Raw genomic sequence first — 18955 nt, 5'->3', positions numbered from 1 at the left:
TCCTATATTTTGGTTTATAATGTAAAATGATTGGTCACAACTCTTGTTGCTGTAAGTCCTTGGAATGTATATTTTAAAACAATTCTTTTCATTTCATTCATTTTCTCCCTACCAAATGGAATGATGGGGATGTTATTTGGATGAGTATAATTTGTAATGCTTTTCTCTTTGGCAATAATTTTTTTTTTTTTTCGTTTCCTCTAGTTAAATTAGTCTAAATATTGGATGTTATTTTGGATGAGTATAATTTGAATGCTTTTCTTTTTTGGCAATACCTTTTTACTTTTTCGCTTTCTATAGTTAAATTAGTCTAAATATTGTTTTTTCCCTAAAGTTTGCATGATTATTGTTCGTTTTTTTACTTTAAAAAGTTTGTTTTTCATCCCAAACTAAATAAATAAAAAATCTTTACTCTTTCCTATTTTCATTCTTAAGGCTCGTTTGGATAGCAGCCATGTTTGAGCGTTTTGTGTTTTTTTTTTTTTTTTGGGAGAATAGCTTTATGCTTTTCCAGTGGGTCTTGTGCACTATTCACGGGACCCACAAACCTCTTTTTCAACCAAACTTTCGTTAAAAATGGGTCCCACGACATTATTCACACATTTAAAAGTTATTTTGTAAAATGTTTTCAGTTTTTAGCAAAATAAGCTGTATCAAAACGCACACCTAAACCATTGAAAAGAGCTCTTTGCAAAATTTAGGAAAGAAAAAAAAAATTAGGAGTAGAGATGAAAAACAGAATTCATGCAAACTTAAGGGACCAAAACACAATATTTTAGCCAAAACATTAATATTACATTAAATATGTCATTATATGCTTATATGTTATTGTAAATATTTTTTATATATTTTTTTTTCATTTTAAGATCAATTTTTACCTTTTTTAAGTTTCTTATAAAATTATATTTAATTTTTAATTGAACATCTGGTTAGACCAGTAATCCGTTAGTTGAAAGTTGAAACAATGGTCTCTAGGGACCCAAACCTATATGGCTATATCAAGTAAAGTTCCCATTTGGGTTTTGCCATAATGGAGTCCAAATGTTGTTCCACGAATGAAATTTATTTTTGATAGCCCACCAATCTTTTTTTTTTTTTTTTCTTATTTATTTGTTTTGTACCAATAGTAATTACTATTTAGTTAGGAGCATAGAAAAACGTCATGGCCTACGTATTAAGTTGCAATCAATAGCTTATCCTAAACTTCAATTATGAGATGACCCTTCATTAACAAGGTGGGATAAAAACAAAAAGTTTACTTGGGAATCTTTTTTTTTTTTTTTTTTTTAATTTTTAATTTAAATTTTTTTTTTTTTTTAATAAAAAGTTTTAACCCATGATGTCTACTCCTGGTGATTATCATTAGACTAAGACACCAATTTGTTTTTTGTGTAAGTAGGGATTGAACTCTAGATTTCTTATTGGGATGAATGTTGTAGCTTACATAGGCATGGATCGAGATAGGATAACGTCAACGCCTACTTATAATGTGGAAAATTATTAGGTAATCAAAGTGATATGATGTTATATCCTCTCACATTAATGATGGACCCCATGACGAATTTGGTTAATAAGATTCATCATGAATATGAGAGAATGAGTATTGATAGACCGAGTAAATACCTCGTCCAGGAGAGCCAGCTTGGACGAGGATGTAGCGTCATAAAAGTAGTCATTCAATGCCCCAATGGTTACATATCAATAAGAAGACTGTTGAAACCTCCATTAAGACTGAATTGAAGTAGACCTGAGACGTTATCTAAACAGCCTTTAAACCACCATTTAAGAAGAGAAACGGCTACTAAGGAGAGCCTATATATAGGACCTACCAAATCCAAGACAAGGTAGATACGCTCTAATCATTTTTACCCTCATTATAGAATTCTCTATCTCTTGAGCTTTATTCGCTGACTTTATCATCGGAGACTCTGTGGCCTGCATTATACCGGTGACCACCCTAAGAGGATTCCCCTTTATTCTTATTAAACTTACGGGAACTTGGACGAGTTTGCATTGATCTGTTTGGACGAACCCATCTACTGACGATTTCAGCATCATCAAGTACCATGTTACCCTACTCTTGAAGTACCTAATAATTACTCTATAAAAGCCAAATATGACCCAAACTACTTGTGATTTAATAACATTGAGAAAATCACAAAAGTTAATAAAAAACTTTGATTAGGTTGAAAGTAGACATGGCAAAACGAGCCAAAATTCGCTGTCCCAACCTGAACCGGCTTATTTCGACTTAGCTCGAACTCAATTTTTTTTACCCAAAATAAATATGGGCCAATCCTTGGCCCACTTGTTTTTTTTTTTTTTTTTAACTTTTTTCCCTAAAAAATATTTAAAAATTACATGGCGAGGTGTGCTAGATTACTTCTAGGCGCATAACATTATCATAAATGGCACAATGAATTTGTGTGTTGTGCCTGCTATTTATTAAAAATAAATAAAGAGTTAAATGAAAGGGACAAAAAATACAAAAGGTAAGCTAAAGCCTAAAACATCAATTGTTCTTTGTCTACTCAAACTACGCTACTAAGTAAGCAGCACTAACTACTAATTGCTAAGCTCTACTTCTAGTTGTAACATTCATGAACTAAGACTACTAAATACTAAGTAACTAAGTTCTACTTCAAAGACTACTAATTATTATTAACAACACATCCAAGACTGTCTAACTAATATAGTAATATCGATCTAACTAGCACAAACCCGGCTACTAAGTGACAAAACAGTAAAGAAAAAAAAATTAAAAGAATTCAATAGTGACTCAAAAGGCAAAACAAAACAAAAAATCTCAATTGGACTTGTATTTAGAAGAGCCTAGACTTAGCAAAAGGCAAAATCCAAAGTTTGAAGTTCTCTCTTGGTGGAAAGAACATTACAATCGGTTTCAAAACTCTCTTTAATGGCACGGGATCTCACGAGCATTCCTACAACTCTTTTGGTGGAAAGACCATTACAATCGGTGTAAAATGAAAATCGAGGAGGGAATATTCTTTGGAGTTTATAAAAGTAACTTTATCCTTTTATATCTTAATCATTAATTATTAAGTGAAATAAATGCTTAATAATTTTTGTCATATATTTTAATATCATAATTATATTTAAATTAATAATTCAAAAATAAAGTGTATCATTCTATAGTAGTATATACTACTATTTAAGAGTTTTGTTCGGTTTGGAATGGACATTTTGTTGGTTCAAAAATACCTTACACCTCTAGATTTAAGTATAGACAACTCAACTGCAATATTGTCTACAAAATAGGGCCACTTTTTCGCGGTGGGTCAAAACTGTCCCATTTATTTCTTGCAGATGAGAGCCTCATCTTTTATTCATTAGCTAAATGTGATTCATTGCAAAGAGTCTTGGAAGTATATGAAAGAGCTTTAGGGTAGTAGCTGAACCGGGCAAAAACCTCCCTATTCTTTAGTAGCAATGCCCCTAAGTATCTAGGCCTACCGTCACTTGTGGGAAGAAACAAAAGAAACACTTTCAATGATATAAAGGAGAAGCTTGGCAAGAAATTGGCAGGATGGAAGGAGAAAATGTTATTTAAAGCTGGAAAGGAAGTATTAATCAAGGCAGTGGCCCTAGCTATACCAACCTACACCATGAGTTGCTTCAAAATACTAGACTTTCTTTGGGAGGAGTTGACAACTATGATTAGGAAGTTTTGGTGGGGACAAAAGAAAGATGAGAACAAAATCTCTTGGCTGAGTTGGGAGAAGATGTGTGAATCGAAGTCGAATGGAGGTATGGGTTTATTGGATAAACAAGGATGGATACTCCAAGTGGGCTATGATTCACTAGCTTATAGAGTTTTGAAGGCGAAATACTTCCCAAGGTATGACTTTATACATGCTTCAATTGGCAATAATCCCTCATATACGTGGCGAAGCATAATGGCAGCATAAGACTTGGTTAAAGAAGGTTTAAGGTGGAGAGTTGGCAATGGGGCAGGTATTCGTATTTGGGAGGATAGGTGGCTGCCTGTTCTATCCACATATAGAGTAGCCTCTCCAAGGCTCTTTCTGCAATCAGACACTCGGGTGCAAGATTTGATAGATGATGCCACTGCTGATTGGAAGTCCATGATTATTGATGCATTATTCCTCCCCCACAAGCTAATATTATTAAGAGCATACCCATTTGTTCTCGATTGTCACCTGATAAGCTCATTTGGACTGAGACACGGAACGGTCTATTTACGGTGCGAAGTGCCTATAATTTGGCATTGAATTGGTCACTCTCAACCAACAGGGGCACTAGCTCAGACAATAGCATTCTCAGGCATTTTTGGAAAAAGATATGGAGCATTCCTGTACCACATAAAGTTTGACACTTCGTATGGAAAGTATGCCGTGATGCCCTACCAATGAAGGCCAATTTGTTGTAGAGAAAGATAATTCAAGAGGATGCCTGTGAAAGCTGTAAAGAGATGCCGGAGATAGTGGGTCATGTTTTGTGGAGTTGTCCGAAAACCAAAGAGGCGTGGGAGTGCTCAAAGTTGGTGCTCTCGCGTAAGACAGTGGCAAACCAATCATTCCAAGACCTTATGTGGAATTTGTTGATAAACGAAGACGCAGGAGATGATCAGGTAGCACAAGCAGTCACTATTGCATGGGCGTTGTGTCTAGACCTTTTAAGTATCTGACCATTCTCTTAGGTATATGTAGTCCTATCGTCTCGCACGCACCAAGTTATTATAGAGAGGAATTCCATGAAGATGGCCCCAAGATGCTAGCAAAAGGTTTCAAACCCAAGATCTCAGTAAGATGTTTCAAACCCAAGATCTCGTGGATATCATTAGACCTTAGGAACCAGTAAGCCAATCCCTTTGCCATCAAAATTTTAATCCTAATAAAATATAGTATTTTTAATGAGACAACTTTTCTTTACATGATAATCAATCACCGCCAGTTTTGTTTATTAAAAAAAAAAAAAAAACTGCGTTTTATGGTAATGGTAATGGTAATCCAATCTTGCCTTCCCATCAAATTTTTAATACTTATCAAATATTTTTTTTATTATACAATTTTTCTTTACATGATAATAGGTTTTCTTTTTCCTAAAATATTGTCTACAAAATAAGATCACTTTTCTCGTTGGTTTTTAAATTCAAACTCAAGTACAACTTTATTAAGTGAACAATTTTTAATTTTGATTTTCAAATTCAAACTCAACTACAAATTTATTTAGTCATTAAGGGATGGTGGTGGTGGTGCTACAGTTCCTTGGAGAATTAAGAACTTTGTTACTAATGTGAGATTTCTATTGAGGGAGCTTTGCGAATGCTAGTGTTAGTTGGGTTAACCGTGAAGCAAATAGAGCAATCCACTCATTAGTTGGATGGTTATGCTTAATTCTGCTTTTGGATCTTTTGATTTATGGAATAGCCCTTCTGCGTTTGCAAATGTAATTTTAGAGGAGGCGTGTCAGTAAGTTTATTTGCTGTTTCATTTTGCCTATTTTGGTTTTCAATAATGGCTTTCTATTCTAAAAAAATAAAAAAATAAATGATGATGATCTTACAAAATCTATGCGGATTTTTGGTTTTCAATAATGGCTTTCTATTCTAAAAAAATAAAAAAATAAATGATGATGATCTTACAAAATCTATGCGGATGGAGTCAAAGGCAGAGCTAAGGATAGGGGGCAATTGTCCCCGACCCTGGCAAACATATTTCTGTTATATATGCTTATAATTTATCTTTCCTTTAATTGATTTCGTATATGAGTATTATTTAAATTTCTATAATATATCTTTACTACTATTTAAGAGACTTCTCCTGTTTAGGATTCTTATTTTTTATTTTATTTTAAAAAAAATACCCCTACAATCCTATATTTAAATAGAGACAAAACTAAAGGATAATTCGGTAAGAATACTACTCTAACTCCTATTAAAACATTGCCTAAAAAATGAGGCTACTCTTTTGTTGATTTTTAAATTACTTTATCCACTTATAAATTAGATTCTCAAAATAAAAATTATATATATAAAATAAAAAACACAAGTAATTTTTTTTATTATAATTTTGCTACCCAAAAAAAAAAAAAAAGCCTCATCGCATGCGCGAAGTGCGTCTGATGAGGCTAGTGTGTGTGTATATATGTATTATTATATATTTCATGCTTTAAACTTCATTCCCAAAAAAAACTTTCCTATACAATTAAATCTGTTAAGCATAATAGGTTCCAGTTAGCTCAACTGGTAAAGTTTATGATGGTTGAATAAGAGATTTGGGGTTCAATCCTTGTCTATACCAAAAACTAATTAGTGTCTTGGTCTGATGATGAAAAACCTATTATCAGGAGCGGACGTCACTAGTTGAAACTATCTCCCAAAAAAAAAAAAAAAAACCATTTAAGCATAAAAAAATATCTATAATAGAATATAATCAAATATGGATAGGTGTTATTTCCATAATATTTTCATAACAAATTCTAAATAGCAAGTTTTTACTGATTTTATAATGGACCCATGACTGATGTCACTTTTTTATCCATCAATAGTAGCTTACCACCTATAATTTGTTGTGAAATTAATATGAAAATGTTGTGGACTTAGCAATTTTTTATTTGATCTATAAGAAATTGAGATCTCAATAATTGTGAATTTATTGTGATAACAAGTGTTACAACATTTTCACAAAAAATTCTTATTAGTTCTAGTTGATCACAGTCTTATATTTTATAATTTTACTTCGACTTATAAAAATTGACACCTCAATAATTTTTTATTGTGAAATTTGTTGTGGTAGTATAACAATATATATATATATATATATATGCCAGCTCATATAAATATTAAAAAAAAGAGCACAAACCGATGACTGGAAAAAAAAAGAAAAAAGAAAAAGAAAAAAGAAAGGGCTAATGAAGTGATGAACATCACATATTGAATAAATAAAAAAGTATTGTAGCTACTACAATAGCTTTACACATTCACACAACAAGTATTACAACAGTTTCACAAAATATTTATTTTTAATTGTGGTTGGTCATAGTCTCATATTATTATTTTATTTCGACTAATTATAAGAAATTGGCACCTTACTAATTGTGAAAATATTGTGAAATTTATTATGTCAGTATAACAATACATTTATTTTTAGTTGTGGTTAGTTCCAGTATGATATTTTATTTTGACTTATAACAAATTAACATCTCAATAATTGTCAAAACATTGTGATAATTTATTGTGTTAACTAACAATCATATATATAAAAAATAAAATATAAAAAGAGTTGACCGAGCGATATTACCAACAAAAAAAAAAAAAAAAAAAAGAAGCCAGTGAACAGTGCAAATTGAACAAACCAAAAAATAAAATAAAATGTAGCTACTACTATAGTTTTACGCATTCACACTTTGAACAATGCTAGAGATACAAATTATTTTACAAAAAAATTTATAACTGTTGATGTGATGAGTGATTATTGGTAAATAAAAAATGATATTAATAGTGGGCCTAAATGAAAACCAATAAGAGATTAGTCACATCAATATTTTGCAAAAATGTTGTAAAATAGTTTGTATTTGTAGCATTACTCTTCACACTTTTGTTATGAAATTGTTGTGAAAAATGTTGTAGATGTAGCATTTTTATATTCACAATATCTTTATTTTTAGTTGTGGTTGGTTCTAACATGATATTTTATTTTGACCTATAAGGAATTAACACCTCAACAATTATGAAAATATTGTAATAATTTATTATGTTAACTAATAGCTTTATATATAAAAAAATAAAATAAAAAAAAGGAGGAGACCACGATATTACCTAAAAAAAAAAAAGACAGCGAAACAATGCAAAGTATTGTATAAACCAAATGATTGTCGTGTTTAAGGTAGCTTTAGGGCATTGACGCTTTTTATATATTGCTTTACACCATACTTGATAATGATATTATGATTTATTAAACAAAAATACATAACGTCATGGTATTCGTAAGGAAGCCAGACAAGAACGATTTCTACTTAAAGGTTCAACTACTTTGAAAACTCAATAATTAAATATACAACCATAACTACGCCTGGGGCAGAACTATAACTTTTCAGTAAGGCATCTTCAATTTTCATATCAAATGGCAGAAACAACCATAAATCCTGGGATTAAGAGGTAATTTTATCCTTAATTGCTCTAATCTTTCCCTTTCACATATAGAACTGAGTTTATATGCAGATATCCAGCTTATTAATTTTTTTTTTTAAAATTTCTTACCCAAGGATTGCAGTTGTAACCGGAGCCAATAAGGGGATCGGATTTGAGATATGTAGACAGTTAGCTTCAAATGGGATCAGGGTGGTTTTAACTGCTAGAGATGTGAGGAGGGGCAATGAAGCAATTGAAAAACTAAAGGCTGCAGGATGCTTTGATGTGGTTTTTCATCAACTAGATGTGATGGACCCAACTACCATTTCTTCTTTGGCAGATTTCATCAAAACCCACTTTGGGAAGCTTGACATACTGGTAAGGCAACTTTTACATACATCTTTGGAGGGATTCCAAGTGTTATTTTTGAGAGGGTAGATCTTTTCTTTGCTTCTTATTATGTTGCAAAGAATCTCTAGGATTTCTGAGGAATCATATATAGGTTTTGAATTTAAAAACATACATGCTTGTATTGGTTGATTTGTCCATGGGTCATCAGATTTCTTTATATAAAAATAAATAAATAATTTTTCTTGCAATGATCAGTTTGTGTAGTTCTATACAAAGATGAATCGTCTAGTATTCTTTCTCCTCCCCACCCTTTTGTAATTAGGTTGTTGATAAACGAAAGTCATTTATTAATTGATGAGATCTTGTTCTTTTTGGTAGCTCTGACGTTGCTATTATTTCAAATTGCAGGTAAATAATGCGGGGATTAGTGGATCCATACGCACCCCGGAGGAACGAAGAAAAGTTAGCATTGATCAGGTGAGTCTTTTAAGTCTTAAAGTCAGGGGTATGCATGGGTCGAGTTAAGGGAGTTTTTCAACCGAACCTATTATGATGTGTTAAAAAAAAATTCAACCCAACCTAATCCATTACAAGGTCCAAACCTAACCCATCACGGGGTCCAATCTAACCCACGTGGATTGGGTTGAACCCATAGATTTGACAATTATTATTTTTATTATTATTATTATTCAGGGGCTTGACTTGTCAATATATATATATATATATCTTTTTTTTTTTTTAACTTTTGTTTTGACCTCCTAAAAAAAATTTTGAACACCCTAACTCTAATGTTTATTTAAACCCAATTAAAATAAATTTGAATATGATCATTTTAATGCTACTTTCACAATATTTTTACAATAAATGTTATATGACAAGTTGTAATTGCTTTTTATTTGGACCTACAACTAACATTACTTTTTACCTACCATTAACAACTTGCCACCTAAATTTCGTTATAAAATTTTTGTGAAAGTATTGTATACAAAATTTAAAAAAAAAAAAAAAAAGTTCTTTCTTGCACTTTTTTTTCATAAGCAAAAAATTACACTACTGTTACAACCAATAGATCTCTATCTACATATGTGATTCTTTCCCATTATCCTTATCCGTCTTTCTCTCTTCTATATTTTCTTAGTTTTTTTTTTCTTTATTTGATTAAATGGTTTGATAAATACTCTATAGATTTTCAAATCCAAGAAATCTTTTGGTGCTTTCTCAAATTCTAAGAGAGTGAGCATGTATATAATTAAAAAGTAATACACTTTAAAAGCAAAAACTTATATTAGTTACTATTTTTTTTTCTTAGTTTCACATTTACTCCTAGTTCTACTTCTAGGTGTATTACTATTCTTCTTTATCATATATTTTTATTTAATTGATAATACATATAAATATAATAAGTTATTATCAATTTGAAAAAAAAGTATGATTAATTATTTAATTATATTTGTTATCTTATCGATATTTAAACTATTAATAATTTTTTAAGACTATTGTACAATATAGTTGTATTGTATAGTGAATTGTATTTAGAATACTATTTTAGATTATTGTATATAATATGGAAGTTGTATGTATAGAAAAAAAAAATCATTTAATTTTTTACATACCCCCATGACAAATTTCTAGCATTGTCATTCCTAACCCCCCTAAAAAAAATCCTGGAGTTTCCATTGTTATTATTAAATTGAGCATTAAAACAACCTCACCATAAATAAGAGCTAATTTATAACCAAATAATCTTGAAAATAATATCAAACAAACACAAACTATACAAGGAGAACTTAGGGTTGAGTTTTATTTAGGAAGAGGAGCAAAAAAGTAAAAAACAAAATTGTATAATATATTTCTAAATATATATATATATATGTATACTTTTTAATTTAAAATATATATTAATTATAGGCGGGTTGGGTCGAGTTAGACGGATTTGTGAATCTTACGATTCAAACCCAACTTGACTCACTATAAAAAAAAATCTCACAACCCAACCCAACATGGCTGGTTGGGTTGGATCGGGTTAGTTTTGGTTGATTGGCTGCACACCTCTACTCAATCTTATGTCATTGCTTTCGTTGAACGATGTTGTTTTGGGACAAATTTTTTGATAAAATTGGACAGTAAAGCTGTTGAGATTGTTGTGGCAAATTTTTAAAATTTTTGAAGTTTTTTCTTTATAAGTAATTTCATCCACCATTAAGTTATTGTTTGTATGAGGGTACATCATAGTAGGGATGTCTATGGATTAGGCGGTTAACTCGTTACTTAAACTGTTTAGGTTGAGTGGAAGAAGTAAAGACCTATTGCTAATTGTGAACAACCATGAGTCGAGTTAGATCGGGCTCTGGTGGATGATTTGTTGGTTTGGTTGAAACTAATGGAGTGGTGGTGGGTGGAGGAAGGTAGATCTTCACCTTTCTGAGCGGAGGAGAGTAAGGTTAGGTTGGATTTTAGTGGATCTAAGCCAAATATTGTCGAATCTAGGTGAAACTCTCGGTCATATCTGAGAGAAGCATCATTAGATTTGAGTAAATCTAAGCAAACATCACCAAATTTGAGCAAATCTAATTTAAACATTGCTAGATTTGAGTGGATCTAAACGGAGAAGGCCCAAACATGGCTAGATCTAAGCGGTGAAGGGCCTAATAGTTGCTGGATCTGGGTAGATATGAGGGTTGCTTGAAGTGTTTTTTGGTTGGGTAGGGTGGCTTCGTTTTTCTTGGAAGACACCTACCACTTAACTGGCCAAAGTTTGTTTCTAAGAGAAGGGACCCGCTGTTGACCGATGAAAGGATCGGATCCGGCCCTCAATGGTCGGTCTTGTCGAGTGGTCAGGTTGCTTGGACAAGCTTACATCATAGTATGATGTGAATCATGTGATCACTCATCATAAGCATACAATAACATTATTTTGTCATCACATGTAGTCTTATATAGTTGTGGATTACATATGTTGTTAGAGAAAACGATACATATCCTTTATGCACATCACGCTCTCTCTCAAATTGAAGGCATATCCCAAAATTTTGACGACTTGCAATATGAAGAAAAATAGAAATTAATCAAGTTTTATAAAGAAGAGTATTGTAGCATCATTTAATACCTTTGCATATAATGATACAGCTTTTCGGTCCAAATGCCATACCTCTAAAGGAAGTCATAAAGCAAACTTATCAAACAACTGAGGATTGTTTGAGAACAAACTACTATGGAGCCAAGCAAGTGAGCGAAGCACTTATTCCGCTTCTTCTATTATCCAATTCAGGAAGAATAGTAAATGTCTCCTCCGCCTTGGGACAATTAAAGGTACAGAAAGTAAAACTCTATCTTATTAAACCATTTATAATCAGCTATATTTGGTCATGAATATTTCACGGCAATATAGAGTGCAAGATTATGGCTGCGACGATTGTGTTGGACCTGCACTAGACATATGGTTCTAGGAGATTGCTTGAAAATTTTTTTCAAGAAATTTAAATTTAAATTAAGTTAATATTTCAGCTTATTTCAAATGAGAATGCAAAGAAAGAGCTCGGAGATATTGATGGCCTCACAGAAGAGAAAGTGGACAAGGTGGTGGAAGGATTTCTAGAAGATGTCAAGGAGAATTTGATTGAAACCAAAGGTTGGCCTGTTAATATTTCTGCTTACATAGTCTCCAAGGCAGCTCTTAATGCATATACAAGGGTTCTAGCAAGGAAGTACCCCAAAATAGCAATCAACTCCGTGTGTCCAGGGTATACCAGCACAGACATGAACCACAACAGTGGAGTTCTAACTGTTGAAGAAGGTGCAAAAAGTCCTGTGATGTTGGCTTTGATGCCTGAAGGTGGGTCTTCTGGCCTCTTCTTTGATCGAATGGAAGTATCAACCTTTTGAATAAGAAATGATGCTACCCAATGAGGACATAAGCATAGGGAAGAAACATGGAGAATAAAAAGGTGTTATGGAAGCTTCTTTAAATCTTATAGTTGGTTTATTTCAATCTTGCTTTGATCAATAAAAGCTTTAGAAGTTTTTTCTTTATTCTACTTTACATTATGTGAAAGCTCTTTCAACACTAGTTGTTAGAGCAACGTTATACTTGTCGAATAAGAGCTTTTTGACTCATTTATACTGTTCCGTTCTTTAAGAGCATTCACATCAAATATGTCAAAAAATATATCATTTAGCATTTCTAAACACTACTTTATCTATTTTAACACTATTTTATAATGCACCTGACATCAAAGTTTTTATTTTTTTTTTACCACTTCATTAAAATATTATTTATTTATTATTTATATAATTCCTTTTTTTTTTCTCCATGAGACATCTCTCTCTCTCTCTCTCTCTCTCTCTCTCTCTATGTGTCTCCCTTCTCCAAGCAAAAACAACCAACCCACCCCTCATGGCCACCCCCAGCCACTACCCACAACCAACCACTGAATCAATCAACCCACACCCACCAAAGAAAGATTTCACCAGAGAGAGATTGAGAACCCACGGCCTTAACACCCAACAACCCACGACCTCAACACACGGCACAACCCATAACAAACCACTACAACCAACCAGCGAATCAATCAACCCTCACCCACAACCCAAAGCCACCAAATCAACCCGATCCACAAATCAACTCAGCACCCATAAATCAATCCACACCATGGAATCAACCTAGCATCTACAAATCAACCCACACCACAAAATCAACCTAGCACCACAAATCAACCTACACCATTGAATCAACCCAACACCCACGAATGAACCTACACCACGGAATCAAACCACACCCACAACCAGCAAACCCTGATCAACCCAGCAAAACCCAACCACACTCGAGCGTCTCGTGTCCAGCGTGGCACTAGTAGTGGAAGCCATGCTCAGGGAACAAGTCCATGACACCTTTGATGAGGCCTTCAGAAAAATGGCGACGACAGCACCGTCCTCGTTGTCGTGTTGCTCACTGTTGTTGAAGTGGAGATCGAGATTCAAAGAGAGATGAAAAGGCATAGAGAAAGAGAAAGAGAGAGGAAAGCAGTGGAGAGAGGCACAACACAAGAAATGGTGATAGAGAGAAAAAAATAATAATAAAAAACTCTAGAAACTTGCTGCAATAGGGTGTCAACCTACACCACGAAATCAACCCACACACACACCCACACCCACAACCAGCAAACCCCGATCAACCTAGCAAAACCCGGCCACACCCGAAGCGTCTTGTGTCTAGCATGGCACTAGTAGTGTAAGCCACACTCTGGGAACAAGTCCATGACACCTTGGATGAGGTCCTTGGAAAAACGGCGACTGCGGCGCCGTCCTTGTCGTTGTGTCGCTCACTGTTGTTGAAGTGGATATCAAGATTCAAAGAGAGATGAAGAGGCATAGAGAAAGAGAGAGGAAAGCAGTGGATAGAGGCACATCACAAGAAAGAGTGAGAGAGAGAAAAAGAAAATTAATAATAAAAAACTTAAACAACTTGCTACAATATGGTGTCAAAGATGACATTCTATTGTAGCAAAGAGGTCAAAATTTTTAAGAATAGCATGCTTGATGTGGATGCTATTTTAAGGGGACGAGAGCTAAAATTAGGATTCAGCATTTTTCACATCTTTGATGTGAATGCTCTAATGAAAGAAAATTTAGTTTACTTTAAATTATTATATAAATATATATTATACATAATATAACTTTAAGCAATATTACATCACTCAATATTTTCTTAATGGATGGAAATTTTGACAAAATTCACCATTTGATTACATTATTTTTTTATATTCTCCGTGCTTTCAAAATTTCAAGGTGATCAAATATTAATATCTATGTCATCAATTAATTGTTAAATTCAAGCTTTTGTAGTTTAAAATAATGCATAAAATGTGAGTTTATGGATTGAATAGTAAATTATATCTGATTGGCAGAAAAATTTGCATGCATTTTAAGAACATATAGAACATGTAAACTAATATTGAGATTTTCAAAATATGAATTTAATAACAAGTTATTGGGTGTTCCAACATATTGCTTGCTCACTCCCAAGTACAGAAGATCGGAGCAATATAATTCTCGGAGTAACGTGGTAGAACCACAAGGAGCAGGGTAAATTCAAAGACAATATAATTAAACAACAATTTAGGTGAAGAAGAAAAGTACTTTTGCTTGGTGATTGTTAAAGAGTAATAATAAAAACTTATTTAAATCAATAATGTAATTACTAGGACATTGGGGTGTTTTCCTATATCGATATGAAATTCTTTGTGATCTAAGAAATTATATATTTCATAATTGATTGTTCTTATACAATTAAATATTTATGATTTGGTTGAACTGAGACAATTCAATAACGCATGATAACTTAGATTAATAATGTGGTTAGAAAAGTTTTCAGAAAAACCCATTCACTTTAAAACCTGATTTCTATTTGAAACTATTAGAAATTCATCTAAATAACAAGAAAAACATTATTGAACTTATTGAAAGCATGGAAGAACTAATACATCTAAAGAAATCTAATTGAATAATCAAATATGTTGTTGATAAAATCTTAGAAAGAATCATATTGAATATTCATACCGTATAAAAGGGAAAATTATTAGGTACTCCCGGAGTACCATAAATGTGTACTTCACCCTCTCACATGATGGTGGGTTCCACCATATATTTAATAGATAGGACCATCATTCATGTGAGAGGAGAGAGTATGCATTTATGGTATTCCGGGAGTATACAACAATTTCCCGTATAAAAGAAACATAACCCCAAACCCTAGCAAAGATTTTAGGCTGCCATTAGGGAAAGAAAAATACAAGGTTTTCTCTCCAAAATTCGTTCTCCACAAATTCCCCTCGAAACCCTAACGTCAAAGTGTCCAAAGAAAATAAAACTTTTACTATTTTAATTTTCGTCTAGATTTACAGTAGTAAATTGTGAGTTAATTTCGGCCTTCAATAATTGTGAATTTCGAAAAACTCAAATTCGGAAAGTTGTAGATATTTAAGTCATGGTTCCATCCTATCTAGTCTTGGGTAAATTGAATTTTTGAGGAGAGAGATACGCCCAAAATCCTGATTAGTGCTTAAATTTGATTTTTCCTTTTCAGATTCTACCTTTGATTTCTTTCCTTATTTGAGGCTTCCAAACATGGTAGACGACCCATGCACTCCAGCTGCACCTCCTTAGACATTTAAGCATGGTCCTTTAGCTCCACTTTAATTCTAGTTTGACCTTCATTCTCTCACAAACTTCTGTAAACTCATATTTTTCACATAATTTCCTAAAATTAGAAAATTACACGCAATGAATGACATCTTATCTAAGAAATTATGTAAAGATAAATAATAGAGACTAATGCAAATCATGGCTTAATTATAAAAATTAGGTATAGTAATAAGGAGATAACACTCACATAAATATATAACATTTTAAGGCGTTATCACATACCACAAGTAGAACTTGAACACAGCTAGAGATATATATATATATATATATAGAGAGAGAGAGAGAGAGAGAGAGAGAGAGAGAGAGAGAGAGAGAGAGAGAGAGAGAGAGAGAGAGAGAGAGAGAGAGAGAGAGAGAGAGAGAGAGAGAGAGAGAGAGAGAGAGAGAGAGATCTTCAATATATATATATTTTTTTTTTCTATTCATTATTAGTTCAAATTTATCCTATATTTTGGTTTATAACATAAAACTAATTGATCACAACTCTTGTTGCTGTAAGTCCTTAGAATGAATATTTGAAAAGAAATTGTTTTCGTTTCATTCATTTTCTTCCTATCAAATGGAGTGTTAGGGATGTTATTTTGGATGAGTCTAATTTGTAATGCTTTTCTCTTTTGGCAATAATTTTTTCTTTTTTTGTTTTCTATAGTTAAATTAGTTTAAATATTGTTTTCATCCCTAAAGTTTGCAAGATCATTGTTCATTTTTATACTTTAAAAAGTTTGTTTTTCATCACAAACTAACTAAATAAATAATCATTTACTCTTTCCTATTTTCATTCTTAAAACATTGAAAAGAGCTCTTTGTAAAATTTAGGAACTGGAAAAAAAAAAATTAGGAGTAGAGATGAAAAACAAAATTCATGTGAACTTAAGGACCAAAACACAATATTTTAGCTAAAACATTAATATTACATTAAATATGTCATTATATGCTTATATATGTTATTGTGAATATTTTTGTTTTTTTTTTTTTCATTTTAAGATCAATTTTTACCTTTTTTAAGTTTCCTATAAAATTATTTATTTTAACTTTTAATTGAACATCTGGTTAGACCAGTAATCCGTCAGTTGAAAGTTGAAACAGTGGTCTCTAGGGACCCAAAAGCTATATCAAGTCAAGTTCCCATTTGGGTTTTACCATAATGGAGTCCAGATGTTGTCCCACGAATGAAATTTATTTTTGATAGCCCACCAATTTTTTTTTCTCTAATTTTTTTTTTTTTGTACCAATAGTATTTACTATTTAGGACTTGGGAGCATAGAAAAATGTCATGGCCTACGTATTGGGTTGCAATAAATAACTTATCCTAAACTTCAATTATGAGATGACCTTAATTAACAAAGTGAGATAAAAACAAAAAGCTTACTTGGGGATTTTTTTTTTTTTTTTTTTTTTTTTAAAGAAAGTTTCAACCTATAACGTCCGCTTCTGATAATTGCTCTTGATCATCAAACAAAGACACCAATCGGTTTTTTTTGTAAGCGGGAATTGAATTACAGATCTCTTATTGTGATGGATGTCGTAACTTACATAGGCATAAACAGAGATAGGAAAACGTCAACGCCTACTTATAAAGTGGAAAATTATTAGGTAATCAAGGTGATATGATACTCCATCCTCTCATATTAATGATGGCCCTATGATGAATTTGGTTAGAAAAATTCATCATGAATATCAGAGAATGAGTACCATGTTACCCTACTCTCAAAGTACCTAAAAATTACTCTGATAAAAGCCAAATATGACCCAAACTACTTGTGATTTAATAACATTAAGAAAATCACAAAAGTTAATAAAAAAACTTTGATTAGGTTGAAAGTAGACATGGCAAAACAGGTCGAAATTCATTGACCCGACCAAACTTGCCCGTTTTCGCTCGGCCCGAATTCGACTTTTTTTTGCTCAAATTAAATATCGCCAACTTGTGGCCCGCCTGTTTTTAACTGTTTTTCCCTAAAAAATATTTAAAAATTACATGGCAAGGTGTGCTAGACTACTCCTAGGTGCATAACATTATCATAAAATGCACAATGAACTTGTGTGTTGTAGCCCCCATATTTATTAAAAAAAATAAAGAGTTAAATAAAAGGGACAAAAAATACAAAAGGAAAGCTAAAGCCTAATGCATCTATTGTCTCGTGTCTACACAGACTACACTACTAAGTAAGCAACACTAATTACTAATTACTAAGAACTTCTTCTAGTTGTAACATTCAATAACTAAGACTACTAAATACTAAGTAACTAAGTTCTACTTCAAAGATTACTAACTATTACTAACAACACATCTAAGTTTGTCTAACTAATATAGTAATATCTATCTAACTAGCATAAACTTGGCCACAAAGTGACAAAATAGAAAACAAAACAAAATTAGAAGAATTCAATAGTGACTCAAAAGAAAAAAAAAAAAAAAAAAACTCAATTGGACTCGTATTTAGAAGAGCCTAGATGTCTGGGAGACAACCTTCTCCTTCCCTTTGGTCAACGTCCTCTACCTCTTTGGACAAGAAGTAAGCTCAACCAGCGAAGTGACAGGAGAGGTTGTCCTCGTGGCCTTAGGGGCAGAAGTAGTTGGGGTGATCAAGGTCCCTTTCTCAACTACCTGCATCACTTTCTTTCCCAAACTTGAGAGAGGCTCATTCTTCTTAGCCTTCATCTTGGTGTACATCTCTTGGTTAAACTTGGTCATCATCTCTGCATGACCAAAAGTACATGTAAAAAAAAAAAAAGAAAAAAAAAAAAGAAAAAGAAACAAGGCAACAAAATGGAGAAAAAGGAAAGGATGAAGAGAACTCAAAATCTAAACTTTCTTTTTTCTTCAATCTCAATGGCACGCAAGATAAAGGGAGAAGGCTCGGGACCAAGACAATGACAAGTTAAGGTTTTGGGGTCGATGAGATCGTCAAAATCGTAAATCGTCTTTGTGTATTCAACAATTGCCTGGACGCGGGCCTTGTACCTGCTCTTAAGCTTAGGACGCTTCTTAACTACAAAGACACAACAACCAAAAAAAGGGGTTAGTAACGAGTTAAAAAAAGGAAAAAGAAGGAACTAACAAGAAGTTGGAAGGGCAGCACACCTAGACTTGGGGGCCTTCTACCAACAAAGCAACCTTGGAACTTCACTCCAGAAGTCATCAGAAAGAGTCTCCCCATCCATCCCCAAACACAAAGAAGTACCTGGACTTCTAGTACCGGAAGGAAGATGGAAAACCCATGATGATCCTCGCCTTCTTGACCTAGGGCACAAGCTTGTAGTATCCATACTCTTTGGACTCCTTCAAAC

The 18955-nt window shown here is 32.8% G+C and overlaps 1 protein-coding gene across 1 annotated transcript; it reads left to right on the top strand.

The window, feature by feature from the left end:
- Window positions 1–7937: 7937 nt before the first annotated feature.
- Window positions 7938–12577, top strand: LOC112009241 (salutaridine reductase). Its single transcript, XM_024041582.2, has 5 exons — window positions 7938–8140; window positions 8248–8491; window positions 8873–8941; window positions 11591–11773; window positions 11969–12577. The coding sequence occupies exons 1-5, from the start codon at window positions 8106–8108 to the stop codon at window positions 12344–12346; spliced, it is 909 nt and encodes a 302-aa protein (XP_023897350.1). The 5' UTR covers window positions 7938–8105; the 3' UTR covers window positions 12347–12577.
- Window positions 12578–18955: the final 6378 nt, after the last annotated feature.

The sequence above is a fragment of the Quercus suber genome, unplaced genomic scaffold, assembly GCF_002906115.3.
Source record: "Quercus suber isolate HL8 unplaced genomic scaffold, Cork oak 2.0 scaffold_175, whole genome shotgun sequence".
NCBI lineage: Eukaryota > Viridiplantae > Streptophyta > Magnoliopsida > Fagales > Fagaceae > Quercus > Quercus suber.
This window is presented reverse-complemented; position numbering and strand designations above follow the sequence as displayed.